This window comes from Corvus kubaryi, unplaced genomic scaffold (assembly GCF_017639235.1).
Source record: "Corvus kubaryi isolate FWS band 111438036 unplaced genomic scaffold, C.kubaryi_AGA036_p1.0 37387, whole genome shotgun sequence".
Classification (NCBI taxonomy): domain Eukaryota; kingdom Metazoa; phylum Chordata; class Aves; order Passeriformes; family Corvidae; genus Corvus; species Corvus kubaryi.
In genome coordinates this window covers 2,131,334-2,151,792 of record NW_024581129.1, presented here as the reverse complement: position 1 = coordinate 2,151,792, position 20,459 = coordinate 2,131,334, and the positions used below count along the sequence as shown (strand labels likewise).

Genomic DNA, 20,459 nt, shown 5'->3' with positions numbered 1-20,459 from the left:
AGAGCAATTCCAGAGGAAAAGGAATGTTATGTCTTCTTCCACAAGCATTTATGTAAATATCACTCGTAACATTTGGTATTAATATACTGACACATATGCATAGCTGAGACATATACATAGCACATTAAGAACTACATTGACCGACCGATTTTTATTTCTTTTAATAAAATGGTAAACAAATGCTTTTCTGTTAGACGAGCAATATTTAGTCCTGGTTTTAAGATGAAAATGAGAACACATTTTTAAGGCTAGAAGTACTAGGTGGCAGTTTGAATCCCTAAACCACAGAGAGATCAAATATTAATGGAATAACGATTGCATGTTGCTCTTTGGAGCTAATGTGTGAGCTGGCCTGTTCCCAACATTGCATAAATGTCTGCAGAGCTGTAATCTGCAAAATCATATAATGAAGACATACGTAGAAACAGCTTAATTACCACCATGACACAAAATAAAGCATCTGGTATAATCTACAAACTGCAACCCAATACATCAAGCCACTACTTGCAGAAGGAAGTCACAGCTGAAGATACTGAAACCGGTTTAAAAGAGTTTATGCTGACACTGGGATTATCAGTGAATTCTGGTTGTGCTGGAACTAAACTATTCACAAAGGACTGGAGCTACACTAGTCACAAAGGGCTGCTCAGTCAGGCTGCTACCAAAGGCAGGTGGAGAGTCTTACCCTGTCCCTCAGAGGGTACATGATCAAGCCCCAGGACTCCTACTCCTCCACAAATTACTGCCCTACAACTGGCACACTCTAGGGAAGCCCAGAGACCTCTCTGCAAAGCGGCAAAGAAAGGAGACTAAGAGTTACACAGAGATTATGGAAAGGATGGAAGGGACATTGTTCTGACACCGAGCAGGTCATGCAGGGATAACCATCCTCTTTACAGCCCACAGATCCCAACACAGATGTTGCTACTCCTGATGATTTCTTCAAACTGTAACAACATGCTGGTGAAAAGCAGAAATGGAGACTCTAAGTAACCTTAATGTCTTGGATTCCAAATAAGTACCGAAGAGGTTAATAAATTATTACTAATATGCTCTACTAGAATATTTCAGAATTTCAGAAATACTAGTTTTTCAGTTTCTGCAAATGGAGTATTATTTACTTCATTTCAACTGAAAAAATTGCATTATTTTTTTGCTATAGCATAGATAGCCCTCTAGTAACATTCAAAAAAGTTACTATCCTTCTGTTTGGTTAATTCTAGTTTTTAATAATGAAATGGTTGCCCGTCTGAGAAAAAAAAAGTCAGTTTTCTGACTAATTTAACAAAGAAAGTGAACTGTGATGTTATAAAGCTTGAAGCTTTCTTTAGAAAGTCTGGAATGCAATTCTCTCAAAACAATTTTATCATCATCTGAAAACTTTAGATGCCAGGCTGGTACTCTGACAACTTAATATTTTCATAAGTCATTTCATAACAGATATGATTTCTTTACAAAAAGTATATCCATTATATCTTGAACCAGAAATTGCTGAGCTTTCCTCAAAACTGATCCCTTCAAAGCTTCTTTGTACAACATTTGACTACAAAACATAATACTTTTTCCCATACCAAGTTATCCAAAAAGCTCTCATCTCTGACAATAGAATCTTTCCTCTGATATCAGAAACAGCAGATTCCCTTGTTCAACACCTGGACCATATTATTCATGCTTAGTATAAATAGACTGATCTGAATAGGTGTTTTGAAGTTGTGCAAGTTACTGACAATGGACTTGACTAAAAGTATGGAAAACAAATTTCTGTGCACAGAAGCAGACACTTCACCATACTGCAAAAATCAATTTAATTTTCCTTTTCCTGGGTATTTTAAAAATCATTACTAAGATGTTAAAGAACCAGAAGTCAAACAGACAGGAAAAGGAATTTGTCTGGGACAACAACTTCAGCATCTGGAATAAATGGCAAAATAGGCCAAGCAAACCCCCATCACCTCCTACACTATCTTTTGTCTTGATGCAAATTTTCTTTCTGTAGACTGACAGGAGACAGATGACAGCTGTACTAGTTTAACTTCCCCACACAAAACTCACGGCTACAGACATATTTAATATTCCCTACAAATATTGCATGGATTTTTTTTAAATCACTGCAGCAAAATCTGCTTTGAATTTCATCGCTTTTACAGTAGTTCAATTACAAATTTTGCAGTTATTTAAACCCTGTCTTTGTCACAGTGAATTCATTTCCTGGGCCCAACACAGGCAGTACCAACTTCAGCACTGCACAATTTCAAGCACCACTTTGTGCACAGGGATTCTTGAAGTGTTTTACAAACTTTTACCATTGCAGCCCTTCCCACATGAACTCACCAAATCCAAACTCCCAGGTACCCTCTATGACATCATGGAAGTACATAAAACACACCTATTTTCAGAGGGAGCAAGGCAGAATTGCTCTACACACACACTAGAATGTGTAAAGATCTTCAAATACAATGATAAAAGAAAATTACCTCACTGTGTTCCTGCTAATACAAAAACATGAGACCTCTGTCACCTGGTTTAAAGGAGGAAACTTGGTAGATTCAACCCAAGTATTACTACCCCAGTTCTCTGGCATTCCTAAATCCAGATACCATCTTCCCTCCTGTTTATGAATGAAAAAAAACCTTTTCCCAATGAACCCAAGGTAGCTTTTCCCAGCAGCAGAAGGATGTATACTTGAGCTGTCTGTAACTTAATGTAGCAGCTGCAAACAACACCATGACCCAGCTTTAGAGCAGACAGCTACTGCAGCCACCACTGATCACAGGCACTATTAAGAAATTACTACTCTAAGACTGTTTACCACATTTAAATTATGTTGCAGTAGCAATATGGCCATAGCATCTATTTATAGAAATAATTTCATCCAGGAAGAACCATAATAAAAAATAGTTAATGCTGGAATGAAAGCATCTGACATCGTCCTGTGACTTTGCCACAAACTTCTAGGACTTGAAAGAGCTGGAGGACAACAGGAAAGTACCAGGATATTTGGGGGTTTGGCCCTCAGCAGAAGTTAGGCAGTCACCAAAATGGAAAATAAAAGACAATGGCCAGCAGTTTAGAAAGGGTTCTTGTACTTGAGAATTTCTGGCAAACTGAAACAGTCTGAAGAACAGAAGCCATCACTGTACTTGGAACATTTCAGAAAAGACACCAAAATGTAAATTAATTCAATACAATTGGAAAGAAAACATGTCAAGAACACAGAAAAACAAATGCTAAATGATTTCCAAAATGACCCTAAAGAATACTCTTCACAATTTCAAAATCTCAATTACAAACAATAGAAGACAGTAAAACAAAGGAAGGAAGATGAAAAATGAAAAGCAAAGGCTAAAGGTCAAATATGTCAAAGAAGCTCTTTTATTGTAGGGGATGTCTGTAAGAGAATGTGCAGGTCCCCGAATTTTCCAGAAAATTATCAACTATTCAAGAAACAGAGAGGCACTCCAGAAAGAAGAACTGCATTACTTCTTGGCTAAATGCAGAGCAGATTTCTTGAAACTGGTAACCAAGTTTGTACAAGTCAGATGGGTACACATCTATATGTACATACATATACACACATACAGACGTTCACACGTGCCTTTTCCACAAACAGACTTTAGATATCCAAATACAAAAGTCTACATGAGAACAAATTAAAAGACATGGTAAAGGCATTTTGAAAGATAAAAATAGGAGAGCATTAAAGAATAAAAAGTATGGCCTCACTAATAACCACACATCAAAAATTTTTTTTAATTATATTTGACATATCAACATAGAACACCTCTGTCAGGTACAAAGCAAGCCAGGTCAATCAATATCTGGCATATTTGATTGTTGATAAGTAACCTCCATTATCAAAGATTTGCTTAAGTGAAAGAAGCACACAACTGGCACATGACCCGATCACTGCTTCCAACTTAACCCTCTGCTCCGTGTGTTACAGGACATGCAGTAAGGCCTGTGAACTTACATTATCAGAAATGTTTCTTAAGAAAAACATGAAAGTATTTGTCACAGATCATACTACAAGCAGAAACTCGATTTCTGACAAGTAGAAGAAAAATTTCTCTACCTTCTTAGGGTCCATGTTGAATTTCTTCCTTCCCATGGCTATTTGCTTATTTCTTTGTGTAGTTTTGCTACATATGGAGACAAAGAAGAAACGAGCACTTACCAGCTGCTCTTTTACAAAAACAACAACTTCTGGATGAGCTTTTAATTTGTATTTTGGCTACTTTGAATGTTCCATTACAAAACCAAGACATCCACTTTTTATAACGGAGAAAATTATGATACTATTTTCAAATCCCTTAAGCGACTGCAGCTTCAGAGACCCATATCCTTATCAACTGGACAGTAAAATATTACACACTATCCAACATATTCTCTAGCCAAACAAATGACACACCTGCATGGGATAAAGTCAGGCTTTAGAGACTTTATAACAGACTAAATAAAGGTGGATCCATTGTTTGTTTAGCATGGGAAAGGTATTTTCACTTGCTGTTCCTGGAAGACCAAGGTCTTAACTGAATCATGTTCATATGTTGGCATTACTTACCTTTCTTCTACACTAGTCAGATTATCAATTTCAGTCATAACCTCAGCAATTTCAAATTTTAATCTCTGTCAAAAGAAGGAAGGAGAATACATTAACCTACACTAGAACTCCTTTTGAAATCATCTATCATATAATAATATGATAATTAGGTTCTATTTTCTAATATTTGTTATTTACCAGAAGAAAAGTGAACAATCTTAGGGCTTCCTTAGATATTTAAAGATTTTACCACAACTGAATGACTGTTAAACACATGAACCTGCACTCCCAGTGAGTGCTTGGGTCAGAGCACGAAGACCAAGCTTCCATTATCAATTAAGATTTCTTTATCCACATTTCTCACTCGCTCCTATCCTGGATGCAAACCTGCTGTTTAATGAGCTTTTGATTATACAAATCAAATGTGGACATCTGCACATATTGCATTACAAAAAATTCAGAAGTTAATATTTTTAAAAGCACACATATGATGCATAAATCCTGTTCATAATTAGGAGTATTTAGCTTAAGTAATTTATATGCTTTTAAAACCATTACCTGAAATTCATATCTAGGTCTGCAGCTTACTGTAACTTAATCTACTGAAGCAGTTTTCTAAGGATCTTTCCAGTAAATCAATTACCTCAATGTCATCAATCAGTTCTTTTTTCCTACGACGAATATTTAGAAGCTCTTCTCTTTCTTCCATGGAGAGGTCATCAGGCACTGGAACAGAGCAAAACGTACAATTCTTTAGCATTTGCAAACATACCTCATCATCACAGAAAACTTAATAAACTGATTAGGAAAAATAAGCTTACATGAAATATCAGGACATTTCTTTTACATCATTTTCAGGAAAAAAAAAACAAACAAATCAAAACAACACAAATGAAACCTAAATCTGATCTATTTGTAATCTGCTTTATAAAAATCCTAAGTAAGGTAATTGAATGAATGACTATGAACAGAATCTATCTTTCAAAAGAAAGACAATGAAAGGAATCCTGTTATCACACACAATGTGGCAAAATTTGGCTCTACAGCTTAATTGCTGAACTCAAGTCTGGTATAATTCCTATTATATCAGTAACATACTAAAGTTCTTCATGTAAATTAATTATGATTCAGAAGATATTACTGTCTTCCAGAGAAAAAAGCCAAAGAATAGCCAGTGATGTGTATCTTGGTGCTTGACCTCAGACATCACTTATCCCAGCAGTGCCCTTCATTTGGTTGCTTTGGAGAGGTGCAGGCAGGTCCAACCCAACAAACACCTGCAACACCAAGTACCTCCCCTCAGTAGGATACACCAATACAGCAGCAGAATCAGTTATCTAACACAAACATGGGCTTGGCATAACATCATTTAGGTGAGTCTGTAGTATTTAAGTCAATTTTAGGTCTCTCCTTGGCCATGCTAAATCAAATATATGAGCCTGCTCATAAAAATCAGTTGCTACTGAGGATGCAAGCGTGTGTGTGTGTGTCACTCACCCTACCCTTACCCCGTCTCTCTGCCTGACAACCAGCAAACATCAAAGATTATTTGCACAAAACCTTTGCTTTTCTTGATGCTGCCCAGCAAGAAGCTTCTTTGGACAGCAATTACTTCTGCTCATTTGTACAGCACTAGACACCAACCACAAATATTCACCTCCTGTGCGATGATCCTATAATAACAGTTCTAATGCTACCCACTTTCTTGGAAATAGCTCCTTAATTACAGAACAGCTTTTCCTTCCAGCTCAGTAAAATGGAACAACAAAAATAATTAATAAGAAATGTAAGAGCAACACACAACAAATGTAGTCATTTGGGATGGCCAAGGCCACTACTTTATGTCCTATACACATATAACAGACTGTAGCAAGAGGATTACAAAAAAAAAAAAAGTTCAGCTTGAGAGGAGAGTTTTAAACACACATTTGGAACAGAGCTTCTGTTCAAATCCTAATAATGAAATATATTGATTATTTCAACGTCCAGTGGTTAAGCTCCTTTCCTTTTAGGATCCTAATCATAACAAAATCCAAATGGCGACAGACCTCGTTAGACATGAAGTAATTACGGCAAATTATTTCATTTAACTACTCCAGATACAAACGTGATTAAATTACTTTCAGTATAGGAAATGACAGTCTTCTGTTGAACAAATACCAGACTTCAATATGTTTACCTGCTTTTATTCTCTTCATCTCGTCAGAAAGACACCCACTCCTAAAAATTTCTTGCATGCGATAGTGGTAGGAGTCTTTTCACATCAAACCTTATAAATACACGTGCCTACACCACACCTTTGCCTTACATGTTTACTCTGAGATCCTAAACCAAGGAGAATTAATGACTATACACACACTATGTACATACACCACAAATATTCCAACTAGTTAAGTGACAACTGACAAGAAAAAAATTAATATAGCTACCCAGTGCTGATTATAAAAAAGGCAAACCATATATAATCACTCTCTTAGCTAGGAAGCACATTCTGATAGCCTTAAAGCATTTCTGCAGTACTGTAGATGAAATTACACTGCAGTTTTACAGTAGCAGTATCAGTATGAGATGCTAAGTTTTTAACTCTTTGCTGCAGCAAGATGTTTTGGTAAATCTCACCTTTGCTGGCAACTGGAAATACTAATCAAACAGAAAATCATCTCTAAGCATTAAATATTCAGAATTCATAGACGGTGTTGCTTTTTCTTCAAGCTGAGTTACAAAACCTCTGGGTTAGCTGCTACCACAAGCCCTTTCCAAATCTGCACGCCAGTGAGCGGTACTGCAGCTTCTTCTCACTCTACCACGCAGTGAAGGCTCCTTGGGACACGTTTGGAATATCTGGAACAAGTGAAATTGCTTTCTTGGAATCAACATGAATTGTAACAGTTTTCTATGCATGAGCAACCCACAAAAAAGAGAAATCAAACACCTCAGTGTTTTACTACAGCACCCAAATACTGTCTGCTGTGTTTTCCTCTCCTCTGATCACAGCCACAGTAGAGACAAGCCTCACAGTATAATTAATGATGCTGCTAGACAGAAAGGAAAAAAGCTAAATGGAGTCAGACTATGTTTTGCATTAGGCAATAGCATCAAGTATTTATCTGCCAGATACAAGACAAGCAGTCTGCTGGAAAACAAGATTCTGTACTTGCAGAGCACTTAGATAGAACTGGACATTAATGCAACATCTTTAAATAACAGTATTTAAATACCAGAGCCAAAATATTTCAGTATCTTTTGAGAAGAATAGAAGAGTCAGGATATAACTGAGTGGGAGCTACAGTACTGCTCAACCTCTAGAAACTCTTGGTATAGACAGTATTTTCCTTCCCCTCACACTACCAGCACGAGAAGGGATGATTGACTCTCCAGGATCACTCCCAAGAGCACTGTCCTGTAGTCACATGAACTGGCCTCTGTGGGATACTGAAGATGTCTGCCTTATTATCATCCTTCTACTGGTTGTCCATCACTGCCTCCCTTCTCCACTGCTGCTGTTTATGCTGTAGAAAACTTATCAGGGGGAAAATGAATGCACCAAAAGAAAGCTTCTGAAGAGCCCTCATGTGGTATTACAGCCTGGAAGGTGTCTGCTCCAGGAGGCCGCGTGACTTTATGTCTGCTGTCCCTGCTGTTTTAACTCTGTGTCTTAAAACAAAGGCTAGCAGTATTTCTGTATTTCAATTAAGGCTTTTGAAATATTAACATAGGAGGGCAACACACAATGGTGCATTAAAAAATCTTTACAGTCCTAAGCAAGCACTGCAGGTACATGGTAAGAGATGATCTGCTCTGGCAAGGCCCCTCCCAAGGCCACCCTTTTGCCTCCAGCAGCAAGAGCACTTCTTTTTCAACCTTGTGTTCACATAATTCTCCACACAGAACAACTCATGGAGCACATATCATGTATTTGTTCTGTAAAACAAATTTTCTAGCTGTCCTCTCTGAGTCACTTCTGAGGTTTTTTTGTCTTTCACCAATCTAAACACAAAGTAGATAGGATGGGGGGAGTTAGCATGAACATTTAAATACTAAAAAAGAACAAAAGCATTTCAGTACTGTGAACAAGCTACAGCTGCAGCATGCTTTCATGCTATCTTCTAACCTTTAAATAAAGACAGTTCTAATGTTCTAATGTAAGTCATTTCTGTGAAAACCTTTTCACTTACAGGGAGAGCATTTCTTTTTTCTAGAACTTCAGAGCTTCAGGTACTACTAAATAGAAAGTCAATATACTACTGATACTTTATTTATGAGGAACAAAGTTGTTGAAAATACAAATTATATTCTTGGCCAAACAGAAAGAAACAAACACACAACACCATATATGTTGCAATACTACTCCTCCTACCAACAGGAAAAAATAAAAAAATATTTAATATATTCCAACTTGGACTATAGAGTTCAAGTCCTGTAACTGAACTAAATGTACTTAAATTAATATCCTGTAAACCAACACTTATTGGAACACACTTTTAATACAGTTCTGCTTACTATACCATGTTAGGGAAAACAAATGAACTGCACCTCACCACAGAAATCAGTGTACTGTGCATCAGTTGTGATGCCACTTGGTTAAACAACTGTCCACTGTGGACAGCCCAAGTACAATATCCGAAGAGGAGCATTATCCCACAATTCTCCATATGAAGCATTTTTGAGCTATCAAATACCAAAAAATCCAAAAACTTCTAGAGACTGAGAAAGAGCTGCAACAGATTAGCTTGCAAAGAAAGTTCCCATAGGTTAGTGAAATAGGAGCAAATCCCATAATAGGAAACAGAAATCTAGTGCTTTCCAAGTCCATAACTATGATACCTTCATCTTTTTCAATAGCAAAATGTAAATCTCTTCCAGCTCTCCAATGGCATCATGAGAAGCAAAACTTCTGTGTTTAACTTCACTTATTAGCCTTCCGATTGCCAGTCACCAGCCAAAGGCTAAAGCTATCTCACTTGACCCCTTCACCTGACTTCAGAGTTCATCTCTCAAGAGGACACAGTAAATACCCACAACCAGCAGAAAGCAAACATCTTAACAATATCTAACACAGACAAAACACTAATTCTGTAACCCCACTTACAAAGCAATAAGACACCCTGACTCTCATTGCTCAGCTAAGTTCTTGGTTTCATAAACATTTTCCTTCTTCTGTGTCAGTCTCAAATTAGTGGTCTTCAGTATTTGCATTCCAAGCAAAGAACAATTAGATGGAATTTAATTTTGGTACAGTTGAAACATCTTGCAAGTGTAAAGATATTTACACAATGCAAGGCTTAAAACTAAACAAACCTTTCTCAGCCATACACAAAATGGGTAGACATGTTTCTTCTGGCCTTTAAAATAATATACATTCACCCCTGAGAACAAATCTGATTGTTTCAGGACATTTGCCTCAACGGATATTCTCAGGCTGTTCTCTCTTCCTTTCCCCCTACATGCTTCCTTTTTTAAAAACTTGATTACAGGAACATTTTCCAGCTTTCAGACAAGATGTATAAACAGTGCTCCAACTACTTGTGGCTATTAAAAATTCCATACAAGTTTTCGTAGGAGGACATCCTTCTGAATAGATTCACTTCATAGTGCAGAAACAAACTATCCACATTAAATTCAATCAGCAAAACCAGCTGGATTTAGCTGCTTCCTTAACTACCTTACTATGTGAATCTGCTTTTTAGTCACTCCTGAGTGTGTTCCAGCATAGGAGCAATGACACTTGCATTAAGAGGGGAAATAATCCTGTACACAATATCCTTTCACACACACACACAAAAAAAAAAAAAAATCACCAGTTGGTGGTATGAGGAATCTAGGACAGAATCCATGGCTTGCAGAGTTATTTTGAGTTTTCAATCACAAGGGATTCTGTGGCCAGAAATCACATTAGTGGCCAAACCCAAAAGAGAACCTCCAACGCACATCCATCACTCCCATTGTTTAGCTGCTGGAAATCACACCATTACAAGACGTTCCTGAAAACATTTTTTTTCTATAGGATAAGGACATACTTTGCAGGAAAGTTACAGTTAAGATATTATCATTTTGTGCTTCTAATAATAGGAGGGGGGGAAACCCCCAAGATATTAATGCCATTACCACATAAAAATACATTTTTAGGAATTTAGAGGAAATAGTTTCCCTCTGACCTGCTACACCTTCATGATTTTTTTCCTTTTATTTCCACTGCAAAGCAGGTTTATTATATCAGCAATACACATTTGTGTAGGGTTTGGGTTTTTTTAAACAGACAAAAGCATAAAAAATTGGAAATATGAAATACATTTTTTATTCTTTATAGAAAAGGTCCAGCAGGGTGACTGCAGCATCAAGCGTGAAATCATCTCTTGTAAAAAAACAAACAGTATTTCTTATAATCCATAAGGATTACTTCAAATAAGGCAAGATTATGTTTTTGTTCCAGCCAGAAATAGTCTGTTACATAATTTGTTAATGCGTTAGCATCTCTAGTCAAGCAGAAAGTAGGCAGTTGCAAAATCGTGCAAAATCAGGGTCCAGATAACACTGATTTGGAGGGAAGGAAAATTTTACCTGCCTCCCAAAAACCATCTGATTCCAGATGTCACAGCTGCCATGCCCTGCCATGGTACCTGCAAATGTTTCTGTCTGTAGAGTACAAAAGGAAGAGGAGTCAGCAGCAGATGTGTCTTCACAAACTGTGTTTGCAGGGAGCACCAACAGCTGTGCAGGGCAGCAGGGAGTATAAAGGCTTCCCCGAGCTCTCGCATGAGCTGCTAATCCTGCCTGGGAGCGATGAGCTGCCCTTCTTAACGGCACCAAAGCACAAAGAGGTGCTTTACAGCAACCTCAGATCTTCACCTTCCTACACAGATATACACGCAGAAACTGGTGAGGAACCTCCCTGCGTTTCAGCTCCTAACCAGGCCTCTGACACAGATACTGCCATTAGATACCAGGGTGTGTTTAAGTTAATGTGTATTTCTTCTTTACTGTCCATGCTCTTATTTTCATGAGCAGGCAACACTGAAGGTCACATTTACATTATATTTACCTGCTTTAATTCAACAGTGTGTCTTATTTCAATGTTTTTATGTATTTCCATTAGGAAACCAAGTGTTTTGCAACAATTATATAAATGAGCCACTTTCAATCAAATAACGGAGCATCACTGGGGAGAAAGAAGAAAGGTGTGAGGAAGATTTCACAGGTAATGAGTTGGTACCTGCTCCTGTATGGTCCTGCACTGCTTTGCCACTTGATGCCTGGACCCTGTTTTTTCTGGGTTTGTTTTTTTTTTCCCAGTTTAGCAGGACAAATGCACCAAGGGACCACAGAATTGCCCAAGACAACAAAACAGGCACAGCAGAAACCCCTGGCAGCACAAACGTACAGGAGACAGCAACCCCCTTGAGGTTAGCCAGCCCTAAAACCAGCTTAGCTCAGGCCCAAAACCCCACCCTTACAGACTGTATTCTCAAAATACTAAAAGTAGTTCAACCTGATATTAATAATAGATAAGCATGGATTTCCTTTCAGAAGCATTTTTCTTTTGAAGTCACCCTACTCTTGCTTCAAGATCAGAAGATGCTTCTAGGCCAACTTTTCTTTCTAAAATATGTAAATACAAATTACTGAATATGAAAAGAAAGCTGAGTTTAACTTAACATTCTAAGTCTCTTACCCAAATACATTAATACTTGCATTAATAATACAAAGTGTTAAAATATGCATATCCATGCATATTTGAGAAGTGCAGAAAAATTTTATGCCAGCTAATGTGAAAATTTAAAAGGGAGATGTTTGCCACACTGTAGTGGTATGTGTTTCAGAGAGGGCTATGAACAGATTAGCACAGATACAGGAAATACTATCCAGTATAACAAGTGCCTTCATCAGCATCAGTTACCAATTACTATTCAGGAATTCTGGTGAATCATCATTCTGATTTCAGTGTTACAGCTACACACTGTCACATTTTAACATCACAGTCTTCTTCCAACATGGAAAACAGTAACATCGAAGTAATGTTGGACTAATGCAATGCTGTCCAGTGCCAAGCACTGTAAGCAAAAAATGCACAGTCTTGTATTGTCCTGCTGGCTTGGGGATAGTGGGGCATTTACATTGCCTTAAATTTTTCTTACTCTGCTTTCAGCTTTTTAAGAAAACTATTGCATCTGATTTCTTTTCTGCACAGCAAATAATGAGGAAGGGTGATCAGAATCAGCTTTGTGTAGTAATACCACCACTATAAATACAGATATCACTCTTCCAAAAGAAAGTGGCCTCAAGCCTTTTCTTTACACTGCATCAAACCAACAAAATACCATTAAACAGAAATAAATTATTTTTTTCCCCTCCTCATTATGTATGCTGCAAGGCAGACTCTCACAGATAAATAATTTTGGGAAAGCTCAGTAATAATTTTCTCTCTGTGGAGCACTTGTACGTGCAAAACTGGAGAAACAAATGGGGAATTTATGTAGTGCCATAGCTGAAATCAAACAAATTTTTTCTGATGTTTCCATTTGATAGCCTTTGCTTAGAGTACATTATATTATAGTATGCATGAACACAAATTTAGTCTTTACACAGTTAAAGTCTGCAAATTCTGAATTTCTTTTGTACACTTTCACGGCAAGATTCAGGTCACAAAAATTTTTAGCACCCCCTGAGCAAAAGAATGATCCTGCAATAACACCAGGGGAGACCACGGGTAACAGCTGATAGCACACTATGTATCCACTTGCAACGCAGAACAACAGCCACTTTTCAAGTGGGAGTCTTGGGAAGGAAATCAGGGCTCCCCCTCAACACTATCTAGGAGGTGAAAGGAACAGATCACCACGCCAACTATGCACAGCATAGCTAAGTGGCACATTAGAGATATCATGTCTTTAACTGAAACCCTTCATTCACAACAGAGCAAAGAAAGGGCAGCAAAAGAGCAGTGGATTTTGCTTGCCTGCAGCAAAAAGAGAAAATTCTGAAATGAAAATGTGTAGATGCAATAGCTTTCCACAAGTAAGATCTTTTAAGCCACACAATAGAAGCAGGATGTACCTTCTAACTTGGGGCATTTATGATTGTGCCCAATATAACTGTAGCGTATTACTAGACAGAATTATACAAAGAACTGGATGGACAAGGACTGGATGGTCCCATGAGTATGACAGCACAGTTTGCTTCTGATTGAGCCAAGTATACAGGCAACACTGACAGGAATTAACAGACACTATAGCTTTAAACAACTCTTCAGATGACCAGCACAGGAGAGTGACCTGCTCAGACTGCTGATGGAAAACAGGTGGAACAAGTGGGAGCCCATACAGACTGAGAAGATGGATTGCCTGAAGTACTGCAGCCACTGCTCAGGATTCAGTTCTGTGTCCACTTCAGCAGGGATGACTCTCAGCAACTCTGTAGAGTGTGAGGCAAAGCTTAAACTACTGACAGGGGAGCAAATACCTCTCTTGTCAACTTCTTTTCCCTGGCAGTCAGGACAAGACTCTTTCTCCCAACCATTCCAAGGATGGTTTGTGGATGAAAAGGAAAGCAGGGACACTCCATCTCCCACTGGTACACAACTCCCAGCAGTCCCTGTGAACAACTGGACTAACCACACATGTCCTGCTGCCAATCTAGATTTTTTTCAGCTCCAGGATCAGCTAGCTCCAAGATTCAGCTTCAGACCAAGGATGGGACAACTCCTTCTGAAAGCAGAGATCATTTCATCACACCTTGCATGAGGAAGAGGAAAACAAAAACACTGATTCCTTCAGGTTTTGAAATGGTATGAGAAGGAAAAAAAGAGTAAAACTGCAACAACGTGTTTCAGCTTTACCCTCACAGAAGGGCTGTGTCTCCTCAGTCACCCCGAGTTACTGGCAAGAGGAAATGGTTGGCTGGCAGGCACCTACATTTTTTCCTAGGATAGACCTTGGAAAATAGACTTGAAAAGCAAACACACCAGAGTAGTAGCAGACATTCCTGTCAGATCCATTTCGAGCAGCAGCGCGGAAAATTGACAGGAATGTCGCTGAGCAGCTGCAGGGGGGTCCTGGAGCCCAGACCGTGTGGTCAGCGGCCAGCAATACCCCCAAATCCTGCTCAATATTCAGGCACAGCTCATCAGACCTACCGTGTTCCCAGCAAAACAGTTGGGGCTCAGACAGGCTTTCCATCACAAATTTCCAGTAACATCTACTCTTGGCAATAAGGGACCTGCTCACAGCACTGCGCTCATTAGTGAGGAGCATTAGCTTTTGCTTAGGATTGCCGGCTGTTTCTAAAGCACACAATCCAATTTTCAGAAAAAGCAAGGCAAAGTTCATTTTTCCCCTTCCCCCATCCCTGCCTGACACAGCTCTGGAGTTAGATTTCAGAACAGTATTTATTGCAGAAGCTTTCTATTTATTCATTTTCCAAGATCAGTTGCACACTGAAGGAGGTGGAGCAACTGCCGGATTTGAAAGCAATCCTCCTTCCCTGAGGAATGTCTCCAAACGCAGCTACAGAGTGCCACACAGGACTGCTCATCTATCAAGTAACTGCTCGAGCAGCATTCACATCCACCCAAAACAAGACAGACTGCAGGATGCACAACTCTGTGCACAACGTGAAGTCTGATGTCGTGTAAGCCTTTGAAATTCCTGCAGTCTCCTCCAAAAAAAGTAACCCCGGTACCTGCTATGGAAACCACTGAGCTGCAGTACTTGGAGAGAGATGCACTGCAGCTAATACAGTATATTGCTTCTTGGATATCTTAGGCTTGAATTACTCCAGCTTCTTACTGTAACATCAACAGGCACATTGGTCCCATTGCCTGAAGTCTGAGAGGGCATGGAGAGAGTCAGGAACTTACTCATAGATTTACTGGTGAAGGAATAGAAAAGCTTAGCTTAAGACTGCGAAGCATTTTCAGATTCCTCAGAAAAGAGTATACTCAGCTTTTGTGAATTGTTGGCTGCCATCACACCATGAAACAATTAGCTTGACAGGTCACTAATTCAGATATAAAAGAGCTTTTTATCTGGCCCACTGCTAACAAGGCTGTTGGATGGATCCACTTACCGTAGGGTCCCACCCCTGGACTCTCAATTCTTTGCTTGGCAAAAGACCATCAGCAGTCATACCAAATCTGCCTCACCATACTTCCAAAACAGAGCACATTCAACATCTACTGAAATTCTTCTAAGTACAGACATAACTTATATGTTACAAAAAGAAAGATCTTTCATACTCCAGGCAGAGTTCCTGGCATTCTGATCAAAAACTCATTTGAATAAATACATTCTTCCTATTTAAACTTTCACCAACTGTTTCAACTAAATCTGCTGAAATATTACATTGCCCTTTCTAAGCTGTTTTCTCTGCCCCTTACTGGCAAAATCACTGCATTCCTTAAAGAGATCAGTGAAAAATAATCTGAACACATAATCTTTTGTACTTTATTTTCAAATAACTCAGTCATTTTTCTCAGCTAAGTACTTAACAAGAAAAAAATCATATCCATACAAAAGATCAAAGATTAAGCAATTTAGTTTTATTACTCCCAATGTCTTTGAGATTCAGCATTTTCCCTCAAAATGTAAGCAACTAACTGGGATTCAACCCTCAATCTCATTTTTAAGTCCACCTATTAATACACATTCTTTCTTAGATTTCCATTTCATTCTGTCAGGCTCAAATAGGAAACATTTTTGTTGACTGGAAAACAATCGAGTAGGATTATATGTTTTAGTTCTGCTACCCCTCAACATGGCACAAAAGGTAACAATAAAACCATACCAGTCCCATTGACAGTGTGGTCAGATGTAGCCTCTGCTAAGCACCTTTCCAAAGAGGCAGTGCCTTCAGAGCAGTGCTCTACCTGGCACAAGCTTTCATTATACAAACTTTGTGTAAGACTGAAAAAATCTGACTCATATTAACATACTTGCAATTATCCTAAATTTGCCTTAGGGCAACCAGAAATACCAAGCTATAACTTCTGTTAAGCAGTCTGTAGCAACAGTGTCTGCAGCTCTACGAACACAGCTCACATATTGAACAGTGGGAAAACTTACTCGTGCAGTTCAGAAATTCTTCTGTGCATCACAGACATGGACAATGCAGCAGCAAGTACAAAACACCTGCAGAATACCATTCACAGGTAAACTCTTCATTGTTTTAAGGATTTCTTGAACACCTAGAGAAGTGGTTGGTAATAAAAGCAGTGGCACTTTAAGCCTAGACCTTTGTCCCCAATAATCCTGACATACATCTACACAGGCAGCAGTCTACAGTCCACTTGAAAATCATACAGAAACTACTTCTGAAAGATTCTTCAATCATAGCATCTGTTCTACCATCTGTTGAATGTCTCAATAAAGTGGACCTTGAAACTTTGTTGAAAGTAAGTATTTGAAGCTCGACCAGAACACTGAAGTGTCGTACCCAACTGACCCTGCAGATGTTTAACCAGTATTTCCAAATGACCAGAAGCAGGTTCTGAAAGATTACATTGTCATTTTTTAGAGAAAATAGATCAACATAAATCAGTTACAGAAGTTTTTAATCAGGCTGTTAAAATACTTGCAGTCAGATCTAATGGAATCTATCATGAAGTTCACAACTGATAAGACAACTGGAAGCATCTAATTTTTCTTTTTTTGAATTCTTCCACAGCTGTACCTCAAAACAATGTTGTAACATACACTGAAGAACCTCAAAGCCCAATAATTACAAACTAACAATGAAAGTCTAGCCATCCTGTGTTATCCTAGCTAAGATCTTATGAAAACAAAACCTTATCATAAATTTTCCATTTTAAATGCCAAATTGGTCACTAATGAAATCTACAAATATTTTATACTGATTTAATGATGATGTACGTGCTTTCACGAAACCCTGCAGCATGCAACTTTGCACGACACACATAATATGCTCATACCAAAAAGATGACATATTTTCCATTAGAAATAGCAGCAATGGAAAATGACAACTTATACAGACCCACAGAATATAATCACGACATTGTTCACTAATGCCTGCCACCACTGTTAACTCTACCCCAGAAAGTCTCGAGAGGAAGCTAGATATAGTAGCAGAAGCTGATGAACTTCCAGCTGCAAGGGGGTGGGAGAAAAAGGAAGCAGACTGATTAGTTGAATAGATTTATTGTATGCACATATTCTATGGTAAAACCCTGTATCTACTTCAACATAAATTTTTTTGAGTCATTTGACTGTTCACAATTCAAATACAGGAAAATGCTATCAGACTAACATGTGTTTGTTCAGCAGGAAACCCTTTCTTCAAAATGTAAAATGAGGTAGTGAAAAGCCAAAACTTCACTAGAATTGTTGTACTGTTATTCCTCCAATGTGAGGAGGACCTTTTGATGTTCTCCCATCACATTAGAAAATCATCTCCTAAGTTCAAATGAGCTCCAGAGAAAAATACAATACAGTAATAATTGCAATGCAGTATTCTCTCTCCTTCCAAGGTGCAAGACATTATCACACTACTTTCTTCAACTTAGCTGGCAGATTTTATTCTCAAGACACAAATATTTTCTTCATTTTCCTTATGTGTAATGAATACAGCCAAAATATCCTAAAGCAAATCTGTAAGCCAAGTTTCTCATTCTAGTTGCTGTATTTCAATGGCAGAGTCTACATAAAACCTATTTTGCAAAATACACTGGAAGTTGACCTGCACTTCAAGAAAACAATTAACTGAAAGAGACTCCTTTAGGCACTTCGCAATTCACATAAAAATCACAGCCTTTAAAAACTGGGAGCAAAGAACTCTGACTACCATTCTCACTAAACAAGGATAAAATGTCATACTGGCTATTTAATTCCTGCAAATGTCCAAAAAAAAAAAAAAAAACAACCAAAAAGTAAAGCAAATTATTTGCATGGTATTCATTTAAAATACTGTATGTAAAAGGACATCACAGATGTTTCTGCATTGCAACTGCTTTGTGTTAGAAGTGTTCTGCTTTCAAAGCACAGTGTTTGTTCACATTTCACTTCCACTTTGAAGCCAGAGATCAGCTCCTGCTTGCTCAGGAAGGAAAGTAAGTTGTTGCTATTCTGTTCTAGGACTGAGGGGCAATGTGCCAGGCTATCCCACAGCCAACAGACCCACCATAAATCTTCATTCTTTTTTATTTTTCCTCCAACAAAAAAAAATTAGTAACTAAGGTTGAAAAGAAATGGAATATCCAGGTTATGTTTGAGACAGTAATTACGTTTTAAAATTCATGTCACTGTCAGTATTGATGGATATCATTTACAGTATTTGAAGCTAGCTCTTTCAGTCAACCAGGACGTATAATTTGTATACTATTGTTATTAAACTTCTTAAATTAGACTAGTGCAATTACAAACTGATTGAGTAATGACATTCAAAATTAAAGGTTTGGAGCAACAGTAAAACAACCCTGAAATTCAGGCAGCTATTTGATGGACTCCCTCGGCAAGTTAAGTTTGGAATGAAGATTTGGAGAGGAAGCAGACACCTAAAAGAGAGTTGGAAGCACCAAATATACCAAAGGTAAACCAAATTCTATAGAAAAATGTTAGGCTTCTCCCCTTCTTACATCCTTAGGTTCTGTAGAAGACCAGCAAAACACAGTGTAAATGAAATTAGTAAAACCAAACCTGTTTGATCTACTCCACGTGGTAGCATTACATACTGCACCAATACTATAAAGAGACTAAAGCCTTGTACTACGAATGAGCAAACAGCATCTTCTTCCATTAAATAATTTGAAAGAACAGGCACCTTCCCATTCCAACCAGCTAACTTCATTTCTCTTTAAAAAATTAACCAAAAACTCTTAGATGACTTAAAGTCTACAGCAAAATCTGAAGGCGTTTAAGCATTTCAGGATGGGATTTATGGCAGAGTTCTGAAATGGATACTCCTAGTTCCTGTTGCTTTTACTGGAATACTTTTATGGAGAGTCACTTTTTTCCCACCCTACCCTTTTCCTTTACTGAATTTCCACACAATAACTTAGATCTGACCATCACCGGACATCTGAACAACAATAAAAAAAAGTTACAGCTGGATCCTGTATTAGTCCCAGCTGCACAGGATCTTTGGCTGCTTTCAGAAAACAAGACAGCCAATAGGAAAACAGTAGGAGAATTTCTTTTAGCAGCTTACCTTCGAATAAATTGTTTTTTCATATGCTACTACAACTAACTATTTTACTACTCAATGCAAAAAATGTTATTCTTCCTATTTTTCACCTCATTTCTAAAAAAAAAAAAAAAAATTAGCTTAAAAAAAATTAAAACTTCCTTCTTCAAAAACTTTTACTACAAAATGCCAGAAAATAATCATCTCCATATGTTCTTTCAAGTCTAACATACCACAATGGATAGATCTGCCAAGTCCACCCACCCACAGGCTCTATAAACTTGAGAGTATTATTTGTATTTAATTTGGATTACCAATTTCACCCAACCTTTCCCCTTCATAACACGTTACTTTTCTAGCTTTACCACTCAGGTAGAAGATACAAAAGGAAAAGAAATAAAGTTTTCAGCAGAATAAGAACAATAACATAATGCATACTCACTTTACTTTGAATATCAGTGAATTCACAGCGGAAGGACTTAAACCAGTCCTTTTTTTATGTTTGCTCTTATAAAATATCACCTAATCTTTTAAAACATTCATGTGATACTATGTCATTTATTGGTACAAGACCAAGACTAAACATTGCAGTCTTTTCAGCTTACATTGCACAAAATGAGAGTGAAGAAAGTTACATGTATTCTTATTAAAAAAAAAAAAAAAAAATCTCACTGGGAGTGGGGAAGCTTCCGCTCAGATATTTAAAAAAAGAAAGTTACTATTTTTAATGCACAAAAATCCACTTCCTATCGCCAAAAAAAAAAAAATCAAATCCATATGTTCCATTCAT

At 37.9% G+C, this 20,459-nt stretch overlaps 1 protein-coding gene across 3 annotated transcripts in view; it reads right to left on the bottom strand.

Annotated features, from left to right (window-relative positions):
* CYTH3 (cytohesin 3) overlaps positions 1 to 20,459 on the bottom strand; it is a 48,937-nt gene that overhangs the window by 18,686 nt on the left and 9,792 nt on the right. The window contains exons 1-4 of one of the 3 annotated variants that reach the window (XM_042036843.1): positions 7,160 to 7,253; positions 5,184 to 5,266; positions 4,562 to 4,626; positions 4,073 to 4,139 (exon numbers count right to left, since the gene is read on the bottom strand). In XM_042036843.1, coding sequence (XP_041892777.1) covers positions 4,073 to 4,139; positions 4,562 to 4,626; positions 5,184 to 5,249 — 198 coding nt within the window. In that variant the 5' untranslated portion in view covers positions 5,250 to 5,266; positions 7,160 to 7,253. Of the gene's footprint in view, positions 1 to 4,072; positions 4,140 to 4,561; positions 4,627 to 5,183; positions 5,316 to 7,159; positions 7,254 to 20,459 lie in introns of those variants that run through there. The other 2 variants (XM_042036842.1, XM_042036841.1) reach the window with 2 other exon arrangements.